General features: G+C 43.2%; 1 protein-coding gene across 6 annotated transcripts in view; it reads right to left on the bottom strand.

Moving 5' to 3' along the window:
• Positions 1 to 18,645, bottom strand: part of VPS13D (vacuolar protein sorting 13 homolog D) — a 282,995-nt gene that overhangs the window by 107,025 nt on the left and 157,325 nt on the right. For all 6 annotated transcript variants that reach the window (XM_050787581.1, XM_050787591.1, XM_050787600.1 and 3 more), the window contains 4 exons: positions 16,553 to 16,666; positions 15,594 to 15,743; positions 2,544 to 2,693; positions 1,164 to 1,260 (listed from right to left, as the gene is read on the bottom strand). In XM_050787581.1, the coding sequence (XP_050643538.1) occupies positions 1,164 to 1,260; positions 2,544 to 2,693; positions 15,594 to 15,743; positions 16,553 to 16,666 (511 nt within the window). The remainder of the gene's footprint in view (positions 1 to 1,163; positions 1,261 to 2,543; positions 2,694 to 15,593; positions 15,744 to 16,552; positions 16,667 to 18,645) is intronic.

The following is an 18,645-nucleotide window of genomic DNA, read 5'->3' as shown; positions in this document are numbered from 1 at the left end:
AGTCAGCTCCCACCCCAGCTAAAGGATTTTGCAAAAATCTAAATCCATGCTTGAGGAGAAATTTATTACAGCAACTTATAAGAAAATTTACAAGAAAAGCATGTCGAATCAAATTTAAAGTAAAACTTCCCAGGAAGGTACCAAAACAGAATGGATACCTGGCAGGCAGGCTCCCAAGTGGCTGTCTGAATACAAATAAACACTGGCGTTCCAACCCAAAGTGGAAAACACAGCATTAAACAGACAGGATCTTGCTCTTGATCCCAAATACTCTTAAAGCTTAAATTCTAAATCTGGGATAAAAAGAACAAAAATATTTTTCTTGCATTGTGTGTATGTATGTACATGTGTACACACATTCCCAGTGATTTTTTTTCTCTAGCCAACATGGGCAGATAAACATAAAAGCCTCTTTCTTATCATTTCTTCAGGCTCAATATTTAGTTTAGGCTTCAAAAGACTGAGTATTATTGACTTTTTTCGAAGCTGTATACACAGCCCTGAAAAGCCCATCTAGAAGCAGGAGGAAAGGCCATGATGAGGAATCTAAAAGAAGCAACAGCTCAATTATTTCTGTAGTACTGCTGGAAACCTGGGTTTTTCAATAGCTTATCTTACTCGCTTCTACAAAGAAGAGAGTAAATAAGTAGAAACCTTCGTAATTACAGAAAAGCACAAGGGTTTGGTTTGGATGTCAAAAGTTAACGAATTGAGGCTAGCCAATTTTATTTTCTCAACTAAACCAAAGGAACTGCCAAAAGGATTTCTGATCCTTGGCCTGGAGTCTGTTTAATAAACAAAGGTTAGGAAACAAAGTGGTTTGCTAAATGACTAACATCATTTTTGTCATCCTAGAGCAGATGAATAAAAAAAATGCAAAGCAAAGAGGAAGAGTATACTGCTTCCCAAAGGTGTACCACCGGATACTCCAGGCTTCCAGAAGACCCTCTGAATGGCTCCTTTAGTTCACAAAGATAACTCAGACAACAAGTAATACTTTGAAAAAGCACAGCTGAAACACAAGCCTTAGCTTCCTAGCTCAGGCTGAGATGTGGAAAGGGAGCCTATCAGACACCAAGGGACTACCTATTTTTACAAACAGACTCAAAAAATACCATCTTTGGACCGATTCCCAGACACAGACATAGAACGTTCCACATTACCTGATTCTGCTTGATCGTAGCCAAAGAAACTTAGCAGCTTAAGGAGCAGTTTCTCCTCAATTTGCACTGTGAATCTCTGAGCTGTGACCATCAGATGCTAGAGATAAAGAAATTTTGATTTAAAGTGTGAACACCAGAAGGGACATTCATCTGTGCTATTAAGAAGGCCTCAATGACATGGTATGCTTTCATTAATCATGTGGCTTTACAACTATAACGCCAAATTATTTCTGGCTTATCTCTCTATATATTGTTATGATTAAAAACTCCAAAAGATGTTTAATAGATGATTTGCCATTCTATTGTTTGGTTCCCAGAAAATCTGGGCCTCATTAGTCAGGCTTCCAGCCTCAGATGCACTGTGGTGGATGAACTTTATGGTGTGTGCTCAGATGGATGGCAGCTAATTTAAGGAGCTTCATGGCTGGGCTTGTGGATCCAAGGGCTACAGGCAGGCTTGATCCCATGAGCACTGGTGATAAAGGACCAGAAATATGGGAAGCAACCGCTGGTCGGCTCCCACTTTTCCAGAGTTTGCTGCTGGAACAGCTAGCTTGTGCGTGGAGACCCCTCCAAGAAAGAAAGTTTATCATTTGTAACTATCTGCTGCTTTTGGCAAACAGTGTGGTAACTTAGGTAGCAGCACGTCTGTCTCAAGGTCAGACCCATCATAGCCCTTTCCCAATATTTCAGGGTTATTCTTTGTGTGTGTGTGTGCGCGACTGTGCCCGCGTGCACGCATGTGGGCACACACATGCAGACACACATCTCACGCTGTCACCTAGGCTGGAGTGCAGTGGCATGATTGTGGCCCACTGTAGCCTCAAACTCCCAGGCTCAGGACCTCTGCCTGCTAAGCAGCTGGGACTACAGGTGCTTGCCACCAGGTCCAGCTAATTTTTGTATTTTTTATAGAAATGGGGTTTCACCATGTTTCCCAAGCTGGTCTCAAAATCCTGGGCTCAAGAGACCCACTCGCCTTAGCCTCCCAAAGTGCTGAGATTACAGGCGAGAGCCAGTGAGCCCAGCTGGGGTTATTCTGTTTGTAATAACAGATGTGGATCATGCCTGGTCTTGACCTATCTAGAAGATGCTTTCCTACAGTGACTTCACTCTGATGAATATGGACTCTGGCCTATATGGACTCAGTACTATCAAACTATCACCTGCAAGGTCACTGAAAACACAACTGAGAATACAAAGGGCCAGAAGGAGGAGTTCCTGTCAATTCCTCCAAACAATCTATTATGTCACACATGGCTTAACCCTGCAGAGCTATTCCCATCAGCATCCGGCACTGCTGCTCTGAGACTTGGCTGTGAGAGAACAAATCAACTTTCCACCATGGCATCAACCCACCAGCCTCCTCCACCAGCCCACCTTGTAGATGTTGGTCAGTGCACTCTTACTGGGGAACTTCACTGCGTTGACTTGCACGGCTGGGCCGGTCTCAATGACCTCATTCTCATTGCTCAGGGGAGTCACATAGAGCATGAAGGGCTGCGTGGTACCAATGAGCTGATTGTCCACCTATGACCATGGAAAGGTAGCAAAGCAAAAACAAACAGTAGCTCAGTTTTCATTTTTACACTTGAGTGGGGCGTCATAATGCACAGGTTGCTCAGAAAGTACCCTTATTATTTCACTCGATCTCAACAGCAGCTCACAAAAGGGCAGTCATAAAAAGTTAGCGGTCATAATAGCAGACTCCATTAGAGGAGTGCTTTGCTAAGAGAATAGATTTTAAGTTTTCTCACCACAAAAAAATAAGTAGGTGAGGCAATACATATATTAGCTCAATTTAGCCATTCACACCTAAAAATATTTCCAACATCATGTTGTACATGATGAATATATACAATTTTTTTTTTTTTTTTTTTTTTGAGACAGAGTTTCGCTTTTGTTGCCCAGGCTGAAGTGCAGCAGCGGAATCTCGGCTCACTGCAACCTCTGCCTCCCAGATTCAAGCGATTCTCCTGCCTCAGCCTCCTGAGTAGCTGGGATTATAGGCATGCACCACCATGCCCGGCTAATTTTATATTTTTAGTAGAGATGGGGTTTCTCCATGTCGGTCAGGTTGGTCTCGAACTCCTGACCTCAAGTGATCGCCTGCCTCAGCCTCCCAAAGTGCTGGGATTCCAGGCATGCGCCACCATGCCCAGCCAAATATATACAATTTTTATTCACCGGTTAAAAAATCAGCTATTGGCCAGGCGCAGTGGCTCACATCTGTAATCCCAGCACTTTTAGAGGTTGAGGCAGGCAGATCACGAGGTAGGAGTTCAAGACCAGCCTGACCAACATGGTGAAAACCTGTCTCTACTGAAAATACAAAAATTAGCCAGGCGTGGTGGCAGGCACCTGTAACTCCAGCTACTCACGAGGCTGAGGCAGAAGAATCGCTTGAACCCGGGAGAAAGAGGTTGTAGTGAGCCAAGATCGCGCCACTGCACTCCAGCCTGGGTGACAGAGCGAGACTTTGTCTCAAAAAAAAAAAAAGCACTTTGGGAGGCCGAGGCAGGCGGATCACAAGGTCAGGAGATTGAGACCATCCTGGCTAACATGGTGAAACCCCATCTCTACTAAAGACACAAAAAAATTAGCTGGGCGTGGTGGTGGGCACCTGTAGTCCCAGCTAATCGGAAGGCTAAGGCAGGAGACTGGTGTGAACCCGAAAGGCAGAGCTTGCAATGAGCCGAGATCGCGCCACTGCACTCCAGCCTGGGCAACAGAGCGAGACTCTGTCTCAAAAAAAAAAAAAAAAATCAACTATTTGAAAAAAGTAATTTTTTAAGTCCATGACCTGCTTAATGAAAAAAAATTAATTAAAAAAATAAAACAGGTGATACTAGGTGCAAAGCTCCATGCCAGACACTTCATATGCATGATCTCAAGTCACACCATACCTGTAATGCTGTCGGCAGTTAAACTAAGGGTTTTGCTGCAGTCCTTACAACAACTTCATGAGCTCTGTCCTTATTTTATAGATGAAGAAGCTGAGAAGAGAGGCCCTTGCTTAGGGTCACAGTGCTGGTCAGTGGCAGAACTGGAACCTGAATCCACGTCTGTCTGACCCCAAGGTCAGCACTCCTAAACACTATGCTGTGGATGCTTCTCTTGAGCTCCAAATTCCTTGAAGACAATTTACATTAGAGAACCAGGAGCTCAAATGGCTACCAAATGGGAACAGCTCCCTCTACTAAAGTCAACTCCCTTCTTAGGAATGACAGTGGCATTAGGGTTGACTCTATTTACGCAGCCCTGATCAGTGCCATCACAGAGGACACTCGCCACACTCAGATGTGCATGGATGTCTGGAGGCTCCTTGCAGGAAGCAGCCATCTTCATGTTCTGTATCACATCGAAGGTCAGCACCAGGAAGAAGAAAAAGAGATCATCTTTTTGGGTGCCCCTAAGAGATCATTTGCGGGTGCTTTCCACACACCCCTATCTTATCACTTCCTAATCCCCTAAAGTCTAGGTATTATCCCTCCCCATTTTACAAACAAGTAGACAGAAGCTTAGAGAAGTTCTGTTACTTGCCCTCACTCGCACAGCTTGTAAGTGGAAGAAGTGGGATACAAACGCAGAGATTTCTGGCACCACGGAACCCTCTGACCTCTCCATTGTATTGCAGGGATTTCCACACAGACATTTGTGTACAACCGGAAATGACTTTCCTTCTGTTGGTTCTCAGGGCAGGGATAATGGCAAGAGACTTGGAGTATTTTTTCCTACTTCCATTCCTGCCTCCTACAATGTATTCTCTATATAGCAGCCAAAGTGGTCTTTCAATGAAATATAAATCGAGTCATACACCTCCTTCCTTTGCATTCTTCAGTGGTGTGCCTTTCTCTTAGGATAAAACCAGACTTCTCACCACAGCCTCTAGGGCCTGCATGAACTGGCACCAAATTCTCCAACTTCATCACACACCACTCTTTCAGGTTCCCTACCATCCTCACCTGAGTCTCCTCATTGTTTCTAAAATGTGGGCAAGTCCTTCCTTCCTCAGGGTCTCTGAACTGTCTGAAATGGTTTTCCTAGGGACCATCTCTATGGTTTGCTCATTCTATTCCTCCAAGTTTCAGTTCAGCTCTTATTTCCTCAGGAAGATCTTCCCGAGCCACTTTTTCTAAAGTACGACTTCATCTAAAGTAGCCGTTCTTTACAGCAGTTATCACAGCATGTCATTATTCATTTGCTTGCTTGCCTGCATATTTATTGGCTGACTCTCTCTCTAGGCTGTTGGCTCAAGAAGAGCAAAGCCTGCATTTTTGAAGTCATAGCCGTATCTCCAGAACCTAGTACAGTGTCGGGCACACACTTGACGCTCAGTAAGAATGGATTAAATGAATGAATCATTGCCTATCTCATCCAATATATGAAATGGCAATAAAGGGCTCAACCATACTGTCTTTTCCTTTGTTCTTTCACTAAACACATCTGACACAAGGTGTCATAACTGAGAATTACTAATTCTAGCTAGTTTTATTCTCCCAATTAGATTGGATGCTCACTAAGAAGAGGATCTCTATTTTCTATTTTTAAAAATTCCTTCTTGCTGCACTGTAACCACAGTAAAATACAAACCTGCTTATTTTCTGATTTGCAGCATACATCACATAAAGAGGTATTATAGGAAAAAAACAACTTTTTGGCCAGCTGTGGTGGTTCACGCCTGTAATCCCATCACTCTGGAAGGCCAAGGTGGGCAGATCACCTGAGGTCAGGAGTTTGAGACCAGCCTGGCCAACGTGGCGAAACTCCGTCTCTACTAAAAACTACAAAAATTGCTGGGTGTGGTGGTGGGCACCTGTAATCCCATCTATTCAGGAGGCTGAAGCTGGAGGATCACTTGAACCCAGGAGGCGGAGGTTGTAGTAAGCCAAGATCGCACCACTCCACTCCAGCCTGGGCGACAGAGTGAGACTCCGTCTCAAAATAAATAAATAAATAAATAACCAAATAAACAACTTTTTAAGCTACAGAATAAAGTTAGTAAAACTAATGAACAGCAAATGGTTCCTTGAATCATCTCTGTAAGGTCAAAAAAAAGGAGGACAAAGAAAAATAGCTGCAAGATATAACCTTTTATCTGTGCACAAATACATAGGATACAATTAGCCTGAATTCTTTGTTATTCATGACATATAATAAAAGAAAAATTTCTTCTGAGAAGAGGCTCTGGCCTCGACAGTCTGGATGGAACTGCATGACACGTTAAGGGAGAGAAGGAGCCCCAGTCATGGGAGACACATTGCACATTCCCAGTCAGAATGCAGTTTGTCCATTTGGGAAAAAGAACCATAGTCTGGGGCTTTGGGTTCTTCTTTTGGAAATGTCTACCAGGAACTAGTTTCCTAACACATTTAAACTTTGATGCAGGTTATAAAGGAAAAGCGTTCCAAGTATGATGTCACAAAGAGATAGAAGTTGTTTTGATAGCACAGTAACAGTACTCTGCCAAAAATTGTAAAAGTCAACTTTTTCAGAACTCCGAAAGTTAATAAAACACTTGTGACAATCTAAGGAGCATTTATTCAAGAAAATAAGCTGAAACTCAGTAAGAACGGCGAGCTGTGTGGCATTTTAATTTGTCCTAGTCTCTTTACTCCCACCCAGCTCCACAGTAGCCTTGAAAATCAACGGCCCTACAGTCACACTGAAAACAAAGCAGTCCTAGCAGACACTCCAGGAGCCAGAAGGAATATGCAGCTTCCCCAGGAGTCCCATCCCCAGACTTGTCAGTATTTGGCTTGTCTGGCATCTCTCTCATTCCTGATATTAATAATCTGTGTCTTCTCTTTTTCTCCTCATCAGACTAGTTAGAGGCTTATTCATTGTATAGATCTTTAAGAATAACATATATCTCCTATTAGTTCTATCCCTCCTGAGAAGCCTGACTAACACAGATTTTGGTACCAGGAGTGGTTCTAGAGGAAGAGAATATTAAGGATGGAGTTCTTTCATTGGCTTTGGAGTTTCTGGAGTTGGCTGCTTAATATGATTAGACCCCGAAATGCTAAGGACTCTACTTCTAATAGTATGGAGAATACTGATAGTCCTTGGCATGAACTGTTTGGAGAATTATGCAAAATAAATGCATTTGACACTCCTGATTCACCACTCGAGAAAGGCAAGGAGTTTAGTGACTCTATACATAATACCTTTGACCATATGTAGAAAACCAAGTAACATAACGAAGCTGGTTGGTTGCTCCTAAGTTCAGTAGACAAAGTGATGAAAGAAAATAATAAACTCAGGGATTCTGTCTCCCAGCTTCAGAAGCAGCTACTGAGCCTCAAATCTGCTAAGATTGCCCTGAGTAAGAGTCTTATATCCTGCAGAGAAAGAGCTGAAATTGTGGAAAAACAGACACAAGCTCTTATCATGCAAGTGACTGACCTGCAACGAAAGATGCATGCACAGCCTCACCACGTGTCTACTGTTAAAAGTGAGGGCACTGATTGGATAAGAATGGGACCCTGTAACTTGGAATGGGGATGTGTGGGAGGACCTTGATGAAGCTCAGGGAAACTGAGTTTATAAACTCTGACGAGCCTTTTTTGCCAGAAGGAAGAGCTTCCTCATCTCCAGCAGTGGCAACATCCCCTCCTCGACCTACGCTGTCATCAGCTTTCCACCTTTGTCTGAGGAGATAAATCCTATGCTGCCTGAGGCAACAGTGATGACCTGACAGCTGTCAGGCAAAATAATGTTGATTCTCCTCAGGAGCCACCCCCAACATCCCTGTTTGCTTCTAGACCTATAACTAAACTAAAGTCCTGGAGGGCCCCTAGAGGTGAGGTTGAGAGTGTGACTCATGAGGTGTGCTACGCTCCAAAAGAACTGTTTTGAGTTCTCTAATTTATATAGACAGAAAGCTGGAGAACAGGTATGGGAATGGATATTAAGGGTATGGGATAACAGTGGAAGGAACATAGGGTTGGATCAGGCTGAATTTATTGATCTGGGCCCACTAAGTAGGCACTCTGCTTTTAATCTTACAGCTTGGAGAGGTAAAAAAAGGTTCTAATAGTTTATTTACTTGGTTAGCTGAAATATGGATTAAAAGATGGCCCACTGTGAGTGAGCTGGAAATGCGTGATCTCCTTTGGTTTAATGTAGAGGAAGGGATCCGAAGGCTTAGGGAGACTGGGATGGCAGAATGGATTAGCCACTTTAGACCTACTCATCCCAGCTGGGAGGGTCCAGAAGATAGACCCTTGGCCAATGCCTTGTGAAACAGATTTGTAAGGGCAGTACCTGCATCTTTGAAGAGACCTGTAACTGCTTTCCTTTGTATGTCAGATCTAACGGTGGGAAGAACAATCATTAACTACAAAAGTTAAATACAATGGGAATAACTGGATCCCGAGGTGGCAGGTTGCTATGTGGCAGCCCTCAATCGTCAAAGGCAAGGTGGGCATAGCTACCATAATGCACAGCAGAGGCAAAGTGGCAATTAGAATAGTCTGACTCATGTAGAGCTCTGGCCCTGGCTAATTAATCATGGTGTTCCTAGAAGTGAAACTGATAGGAGGCCTGCTGCATTCCTACCTAATTTATACAAGCAGAAAACTTCTAGGCTGAATGGACAAAAGACTAGTTTGAATTATAAAAACAGAGAATCATGACCCCTCAGCCAATTTCTAGACTTGAGCCAGTTTACAGACCCAGAACCCCTTGAATGAAGGGGAGGCCGGATCCCCTTGAGGAAGGACCCCGCTACACTGCTGACAATTTATGCGGTGAATCTTTCTCCCATCCTTTCCCAAGGAGACCACTGGCCTTTCACCAGGGTAACTGTGCACTGGGGAAAGGGAAAGGATCAGACGTTCCGGGGACTACAGGACACTGGCTGTGAGCTGACATTGATTTCAGGGGACCCAAAACATCATTGTGGTCCTCCAGTTAAAGGAGGGGCTTATGGAGCTCAAGTAATTAATGGAGTTTTAGCTCAGGTCTGACTTACAGTGGGTCCAGTGGGTCCCCAGACTCATCCTGTGGTCATGTCCCCAGTGCCAGAATGCACAATTGGCACAGACATACTCAACAGCTGGCAGAACCCCCACACTGGCTCCCTGACTGGTAGGGTGGGGGCTATTACGGTGGAAAAGGCCAAATGGAAGCCCTTAGAGCTGCCTCTACCTAGAAAAATAAACCAAAAACAGTATCATATCCCTGGAGGGATTGTGGAGATTAGTGCCACTATCAAGGACTTGAAAGATGCAGGGGTGGTGATTCCCACCACATCCTTGTTCAACTCTTCCATTTGGCCTGTGCAGAAGACAGACGGACCTTGGAGAATGACAGTGGATTATCGTAAGCTTAACCAAATGGTGACTCCAATTGCAGCTGCTGTACCAGATGTGGAGTTTCACTGCTTGAGCAAATTAACACACCTCCTGGTACCTGGTATGCAGCCATTGACTTGGCAAACGCCTTTTTCTCCATTCCTGTCCACAAGGCCCACCAGAAGCAACCTGCCTTCAGCTGGCAAGGCCAGCAATATCCCTTTACTGTCCTACCGCAGGGGTATATCAACTCTCCGGCTTTGTGTCATAATCTTATTTGGAGAGACCTTGATAGCCTTTTGCTTCCACAAAATATCACACTGGTCCATTACATTGAAGACATTATGAAGACTGGATCCAGTGAGCAAGGAGTAGCAAACACACTGGACTTATTGGTGAGACACTTGCGTGCCAGAGGATGGGAAATATATCCGACTAAAATTCAGGGACCTTCTACCTCAGCAAAATTTCTAGGGATCCAGTGGTGTGTGGCCTGCCAAGACATACCTTCTAAGTTAAAGGAGTTGCTGCGTTTGGCCCCTCCTACAACCAAGAAAGAGGTACAATGCCTAGTGGGCCTATTTGGATTTTGGAGGCAACACATTCCTCATTTGGGTGTATTACTCTGGCCCATTTATTAAGTGACCCGAAAGGCTGCCAGTTTTGAGTGGAGTCCAGAATGGGAGAGACGCTGCAACAGGTCCAGGCTGCTGTGCAAGCTGCTCTGCCATCTGGGCCATATGACCCAGCAGATCCAATGGTGCTTGAGGTGTCAGTGGCAGATAGGGATGCTGTTTGGAGCTCTGGCAGGCCTCCATAGGTGAATCACAGCAAAGGCCTCTAGGATTTTGGAGGAAGGCCCTGCCACCTTCTGCAGATAACTACTCCCCTTCTGAGAGACGGCTCTTGGCCTGTTACTGGGCTTTGATGGAAAACGAACATTTGACTATGGGTCGTCAAGTCACCATGCGACCTGAACTGCCTATCATGAACGGGGTGCTTTCTGACCCACCCGTCTAGCCATAAAGTGGGTTGCGCAGTGCAGCATTCCATCATCAAATGGAAGTGGTATATATGTGATCGGGCTCGAGCAGGTCCTAAAGGCACAAGTAAGTTACATGAGGAAGTGGCTCAAATGCCGATGGTCTCCACTTCTGCCACCCTGCCTTCTCTCTCCCAGCCTGCACCAATGGCCTCATGGGGAGTTCCCTATGACCAGTTGACAGAGGAAGAGAAGACTAGGGTCTGGTTCACAGATGGTTCTGCATGATATGCAGGCACCATGTGAAAATGGACAGCTGCAGCACTAAAGCCCCTTTCTAAGACATCCCTGAAGGACAGAAGTGAAGGGAAATCTTCCCAGTGAGCAGAACTTCGAGCAATGCACCTTGTTACACACTTTGCATGGAAGGAGAAATGGCCAAATGTGTGATTATATACTGATTCATGGGCTGTAGCCAACGGTTTGGCTGGATGGATCGTCAGGGACTTAGAAGAAGCATGATTAGAAAACTAGTGACAAAGACATTTGGGGAAGAGGTATGTGGATGGACCTCTCTGAGTGGTCAAAAACTGAAGATATTTGTATACCATGTGAGTGCTCACCAATGGGTGACCTCAGCAGAGAAGGATTTTAACAACCAAGTGGATAGGATGACCTGTTCTGTGGACACCACTTGGCCTCTTTCCCCAGTCACTCCTGCCATCACCCAATGGGACCATGAACAAAGTAGCCATGGTGGCAGGGATGGAGGTTATGCATGGGCTCAGCAACATGGACTTCCACTCACCAAGGCTGACCTGTCTACGGCCAGTGCTGAATGCCCAATTTGCCAGCAGTCGAGACCAACAAGGTGCCCTCGATATGGCACCATTCTTCTGGGTGATCAGCCAGCTACCTGGTGGCAGGTTGATTATATTGTACCTCTCCCATCATGGAAAGGGCAGAGTTTGTCCTCACTGGAATAGACGCCTACTCCAGATATGGGTTTGCCTATCCTGCATGCGATGCTTCTGCTAAGACTACCATCTGTGGACTCACGGAAAGCCTTATCCACCATCATGGGATTCCATACAGCATTGCCTCTGACCAAGGCACTCACTTTTTGGCTAAAGAAGTGTGGCAGTGGGCTCATGCTCATGGAATTCACTGGTCTTACCATGTTCCTCATCATCCTGAAGCAGCTGGATTGACAGAATGGTGAGATGGCCTTTTGAAATCACAATTACAATGCCAACAAGATGATGACAACAGCTGGGGCAAAGTTCTCCAGAAAGCTATGTATGCTCTGAATCAACATCCAATATATGGTACTGTTTCTCCCATGGCCAAGATTCACAGGTCCAGGAATCAAGGGCTGGAAGTGGAAGTGGCACCATTCACCATCACCCCTAATAATCCACTAGCAAAATTTCTGCTTCCTATTCCTGCAACATTATGTTCTGCTGGCCTAGAAGTCTTAGTTCCAGAGGGAGGAACACTGCCACCAGGAGACACAATAACAATTCCATTAAACTGGAAGTTAAGATTGCTACCCGGACACTTTGGGCTCCTCCTAACTTTAAGTCAAGAGGCTAAGAAGGGAGTTACAGTGTTGGCTGGGGTGACTGACCCGGACTATCAAGATGAAATCAGTCTACCACTCCACAATGGAGGTCAGGAAGTTTATGCATGGAATACAGGAGATCCATTAGGGCATCTCTTAGTATTACCACGCCCTGTGATTAAGGCAATGGGACACTACAACAGCCCAATCCAGGCAGGACTACAAATGGTCCAGACCCCTCAGGAATGAAGGTTTGGGTCACTCCGCCAGGAAAAAACCCCTACAAAACCATGACCTGCTGTGGTGCTTGCTGAAGGTAAAGGGAAGACAGAATGGGTAGCAGAAGAAGGTAGTCATCAATACCAGCTATGACCACATGCCCAGCTGCAGAAACAAGGACTGCAATTGTCATGAGTATTTCCTCCTTCTTTTGTTAAAAACATGTTTGTGCATGTAAACACCTGTACTAAAAAAAAAGTCTTCATTTTATTTCCTTTCTCCTTCATCACATGACATAAGATTTATTGACTTCATATCAGCATTCAAGCATCGTTAACTTTATGTAATAGTATTTGGGTTGGGGATTGGGGTGTTTCCAGCTGTATGAAGGATAGTTGCATTATGTTAGGTGTCGTTATGACTTTATTATTGTCTTTATTTGAAGATTATGTATGATCTCAGCAGCTGACAAGTGGTGGACTTGTGATGGTTAATACTAAGTGTCAACTTGATTGGACTGAAGGATACAAAGTATTGATCCTGGGTGGGTCTGTGAGGGTGTTGCCAAAAAAGATTAACATTTGAGTCAGTGGGTTGGGAAAGGCAGATCCACCCTTAAACTGGTAGGTGCAATCTAATCAGCTGCCAGCAAATATAAAGCAGGCAGAAACACGTGAGATGGGCCTAGCCTCCCAGCCTACATCATTCTCCCATGCTGGATGCTTTCTGCCCTCGAACAACAGACTGCAAGTTCTTCAGCTTTGGGACTCGGACTGGCTCTCCTTGCTCCTCACCTTGCAGACAGCCTATTGTGGGAACTTGTGATCATGTAAGTTAACACTTAACAAACATATATATATATATCTCTCTCCTTTTAGTTCTGTCCCTCAAATACTACACCGACTACACTGGTAATATTCTTTGCTTTGAAATCTATTCCGTCTGATGTTAATCTAGTCATTCCCACTTCCTATGACAAGTGTCAACATGGTATATCTTTTTCCATCTTCTTTCCTTTTAACCTATTTGTGTCTTTATCCTTAATGTGTGTTTCTTGTAGACAACATATAATTGGTTCATGCTTTTTTATACAATTTGATAATCTCTGCCTTTTGATTATGGTGTTTACAACATTTAAATTTAGTTAATTGATACCATTAGGTTTGAGTCTACCATCTTGCATTTTACTTTTTTTTTGTCCCATCTATTCCGTTCCCTGCTTTCTGTTTTCTGCCTTCTCTTGGATTATTTATTATTATTATTATTTTTCCTGAGACGCAGTCTCCATCTGTCACCTACGCTGGAGTGCAGTGGCACAATCTTGGCTCAATGCAACCTCCACCTCCTAGGTTCAAGCAATTCTCCTGCCTCAGCCTCCCGAGTAACTGGGATTACAAGTGCATGCCACCACACCTGGCTAATTTTGTATTTTTAGTAGAGATGGGGTTTCACCATGTTGGCCAGGCTGGTCCCAAACTCCTGCCCTCAAGTGATCCACCCGCCTCAGCTTCCCAAAGTGCTGCAATTACAGGCATAGCCACCTCGTCTGGCCTGATTTCATTTTATCTCCTTTGTTGAATTATTAGTTACAACTCTTTGTTATTTTGGTGGTTGCTTTAAGAGTTTTGTGCTGTTTATCTTTATAAGTCTACATTCAAGTGATATCATACCACATCATGTATAAGATTACAGTAATAGACTTTCATTTCTCCCCTTCAGCCTTTATGCTATTGTTAAGAATCTCACTCTTACTTTAAATAAGAAGAAAATAATCTTATATATTTACCCAGATAGTTATCATTTCTGGTATTCATTACTTCGTGTAGAACAGATTTTCACCTGATACTATTTTTTTTCCTTCTGCCTGATGATGTTCTTCTACATTTTTTGTAGCATGGGTCTGCTGATACCTTTCAGTACTTTAAAGATGTTACTCATTGTCTTCCCACTCCCACTGTTCCCAACGAGAAATCTGTTGTCATTCTTATCTTTATTCCTTTGCACATAACACGTCTTTTTTTCTTGTTCCTTTGCTTTAACACTGGTTTTGAGTAATCTGATTATGATGTGCCTTGGTATAGTTTCCTTCACAGTTGTGTGCTATATTCCATCCAGTGTAGTTTTCATTACATTTTAATCTCTACAAGCTTTAGTTTATGTCTTCCATATCGCTACTTACCTTTTGAACAGAGAGAAGACAGTTATATTAACATTTTTAATGTCCTGCAAAAATTCTACCATCTGTGCGAGTTGTGGATCAGTTTTGACCAATTAGTCTCCTCATTATATAGAAAGTTTTCCTAGTCCTTTGCGCACCTGGTGATTTTTGATAGGATATCAGATATTGTGAATTTTACCTAGTTGGGTGCTACATTGTGGTATTCCAGTAAATCTTCTTGAGCTTTATTCAAGGATATGGTTACTTTACTTGGGAAGAGGTTGATTCTTTCAGATCTTCCTTTCATGATTTCTTAGGCAGGTCTAGAGCAGTGCTCAGTTTAGGGCTAATCATGAAGGCAAGGCCTTCCTGAGACTCTTCCCAGTGTCTCATAAATTCTTAGTTTTTCCAGTCCAGTTGGTGGGCACAAGCACTATTCCTAGCCCTGTGTGGGCAGCAGGCACTGTTCCCTCTGATCCTTTCAAATGGGTAGTTTCCTCACATCCATCACTGACTAATACTCTGCTAAATACTCAAGAGGGACCCTCTATAGATCTTCAGAGTTTTTCAGTGCAGCTCTCTATGCCCAAGTGTACCATCCTATAACTACAGATACCTTGGTCTCTCTAGACTCTCGGCTCTGTTTTTTCAACTTCTCCACTGTGCTGGGTACTTGCTTGGTCTCCCCTCCCTGGAAACTTTCTCAAATTGGTAAGAAAGGGCAATCACGGGGCTCAGCTGTTTTGTTTCCCACCTCTCAGAGCACTATCCTTCACTGTCTGATGTCCAGTGTCTCAATCTGGGGCTGTTTCAGGTGGGAGGGGAAATTTAGTTCCTGTTACTCCATCTTGACTGAAAGCAAAGACCAGTTCTTTAGTTTGTTCTCCCTATGACGGACCTCAATTCCTCCGAATGATGGTTAGATGACTTCCTGTCGGTTTTTCTACTGGCAAGCTGGTGAACCATGGGTCACCTTCCTCCATGCCACCTTGACCAAGTTACCTCTAATATATGCGGAATTCTGCTGTATGTAGAAAAGTTAATGAGACGAATGTAGGTAGAAACAACTATTTCATAGAATGATTTTTTGAAGGCCACAAGATATTTCCTCCAAAACATTAAAGTTCTTAGAACATCAAACATTAGATCTGGTTGGGTGGTCAGCATGAAAACAAGGTGACTAACAGCTCTGGAACTTCCCCCTTACCTGGACATCCTGTATGCTGAGTTCAAGCATGTGGCTAGTTGCCAGCTGTGTATAGTGCACACTGATTCCTGTAAGACTTGCAAAGACCAGTTCTTCTGGGACTTTATTAATTAAGGACAACCCAATTCCACCTTCTAACCTCACAAGCACCTGAAAGGAAACCAAAATACGGCACCTTGATTGTTTAAAACACAGCTCTTAGTATCCAGGAGAGTATAAGAAAATAAAGCATTTTACATTCGTCTACTCCCTTCCTCTCAGCAGATAAAAACTACTTAGGGGAGTTCTATTATTTACCTGGATGGCTCAAATGCCATCATCTCACTGGAAGCCTTGCTTTCTAGGCATACCCTTTACTCCAATGAGAACTCCAGAGTATATGATGATACCCCTATCAAAGGACCAATGACATTCTGCATTTCATTATAGAAATCTAACTATTTGGGAATCTTTCACCTTATTTGGCATGAAAGCTCCTAATTTGTTATCCACTACACTTCCATAACATCCAACACAGCGTTTTACACAGAGGCATTTGATTTTTTCAAAAATCACTGAATAAACATCAAATAAATATACTTTTTCATGTTCATCTCATCTTCCTTTTCAAACTTGTCACTCTCCAATCCCAAACATAGAAAACAAAAGGAAGATGTCAGAGATGGCCGAAGCAAAAAACAAAAAATTGTTTGTCTTAAATCTCACTGAAATTCAAACAGTTTAGCTTCCTTTATTGTAATAATAGTTTAGCAATGCTTGCTACATTCTGATTCCACATAAACTTTGTTGTCATTTACATAACACATTCACATTCACTGATAAACAGTAAACACTGTGAAGCATAACTCATATTTAGAATCATACAGGATAGAAAGAAAATGGAAGGTCTAAACTACCACCAAGCAAAATTCTAAAAAACTGATGATCAAAGAAATAAATTTACAATATTTAGACCTTACTTCCAATTCCTGCTCTGTATCTGGATTCTTTAATTTCTGCAGCTCTTGTTCGGTGACAGGAAGTTCATCCACTTCATATGAACGGTTGCTTTTCCGTTGGCAGAAATCTGTTATCTGAAGTCAAATAAAACACGACATGAAGATGATTCACTCTTCCTTATTGAAACTATTCTAACCCAGGACAATTGTGTGGGTCAAAAGTCATTATATAATCAAGATTCATATGGAAGTGAATGGTTTCCAAAGGCAAGATCTGTGTAATAAAGAAGCAAATTTGGTTTTAAGTCTGCATGGCAAACTCAAGCTATACATCTTGACAGCCTCACGTAGTGGGGTTAGATATCTGCAGATGATCCCAAATTACAACTCAAGTCAAAATATGCAAACCTCAGGATCACTGCATTCATTTTTGCCTTAAGATTGCTTTATAAAGTGGTGTTGTGAGTGAGCACAGTGGCACACACCTGTAGTCCAAGCTACTTGCAAGGCTAAGGTGGGAAGATCACTTGATCCCAGAAGTTCAAGACCAGCCTGGGCAACATAGCAAGACCCTATCTCCACAAAAAATGAAAAGTAATTAGCTAAGCATGGTGGCATGCACTTGTAGTTCCAGCTACTTGGGAGGCTGAGGCGGGAGGATCACCTGAGCCCAGGAGTTCAAGGCTTTAGTGAGCTATGATTTTGCCACTGCCCTCCAGCCTAGGCGAAAGAGAGTGACACAGCTAAATAAATAAATAAAAAGTGGTATTGTGAATTGTGATGCACTATCTCAGACAGCTCATTGTTATATTTCAACATCTTTTTTTTCCTTTGTTCTGATTACGCTATGACCTGATAAACCCTTATCCCCATCACAGATCTCTCCCCTGGGTTTCAGAGCCGTAGTTACAATGACTCGTGGACATCTTCACATAGATATCATACAGTCACCTTAACAAGTTCAAAACCTAACTCCTCCCTTCCTCTGAAAGTCTGCTCCATGTTCATCCCTTAGCGATCTGGATTATCATCCTGTGAGTTGCCCAATCAGAACCTTAGAGGCCATTACTGACTCCTTCCTCTCCCTCATTCCCACATTCAGTCATGAAATCTGCCTGACTCTACTCCTAAGTAAGCTCTCATTTCTATTCATTTCTCTCCAGCCTCCTCATGTCGACCCCTGCCACTTCTTCCAGTTCAGGCCACCATAACCTTTCATTGACGTTACTGCAAGAGCCTCCTATCTGGACTTTCTCTATCTCCAGTCTTGCCCCACTCTGGTTCTCTACCTTGCAGCCAGAGGAAGTGATCTAAAACGATTTTCTAATCATGCCATTCCCTGACTCCTTGTTGCCTTAGAAAAACCACAAATTCTTTAGTATGTATCTCTGACCTTTTCTGATCTGACCCCTGCTTCTATCTCCAGGCTTCTTTCTTACCACATTCTGTGTGCCACTTGGGCTGAGGATCACTCTGCTACCTGTGGGCCTTCACTAGTCAACTTCCCAAACAGTATGTCATTTACTTCCTATGTTTATTGGTCAATGATCGCCCATCCCCACTAGAATGTAAGCTCCAAGAAGGCAGGGAGTTTTATCCGTTCACTGGTAAATAGTTCAGTACCTAGACCTATGCTGGCTCAAGTAGCTGCTCAATAAATACCTGTTGATGAACACACTCATTACTGGAGGCATAGCCCCTCCACTTGTACCTTTCTATTTGGCTAATTCCTTTCAGTTAACCTCTAGGTCTCAGCTTAAGTATTACTTCTCTTAGGAAGCTCCCCACCCTCCAAATCTGGGAATACAAATCCTTTCCATACACCCTCCATTCCTACTCTCATTACCACAACATTTTAATTATATGATTAAGGATTGTTGTTATCTTCTTGTTGTTAATGTTATTAAGATATTGTGTTACTGATGATTAACGACACTATTAATATGCACTGTTGTTAACATTATCTTGTTTAAATCTTATGGTTTTTTAGATTACCACACATTTCATTGATACTTTGCTTATACTTTCCACTTATTTTTTTCTTGTACTTTAGTTCTTATAACAACTTTGTGAGGTAGATCCTATCCCCATTTTACAGATGAAGAGACCATATC

This window comes from Macaca thibetana, chromosome 1 (assembly GCF_024542745.1).
Source record: "Macaca thibetana thibetana isolate TM-01 chromosome 1, ASM2454274v1, whole genome shotgun sequence".
Taxonomy (NCBI): Eukaryota; Metazoa; Chordata; class Mammalia; order Primates; family Cercopithecidae; genus Macaca; species Macaca thibetana.
The sequence above is the reverse complement of the archived record's forward strand: the minus strand, read 5'-3'. Positions and strand labels throughout refer to the sequence as shown.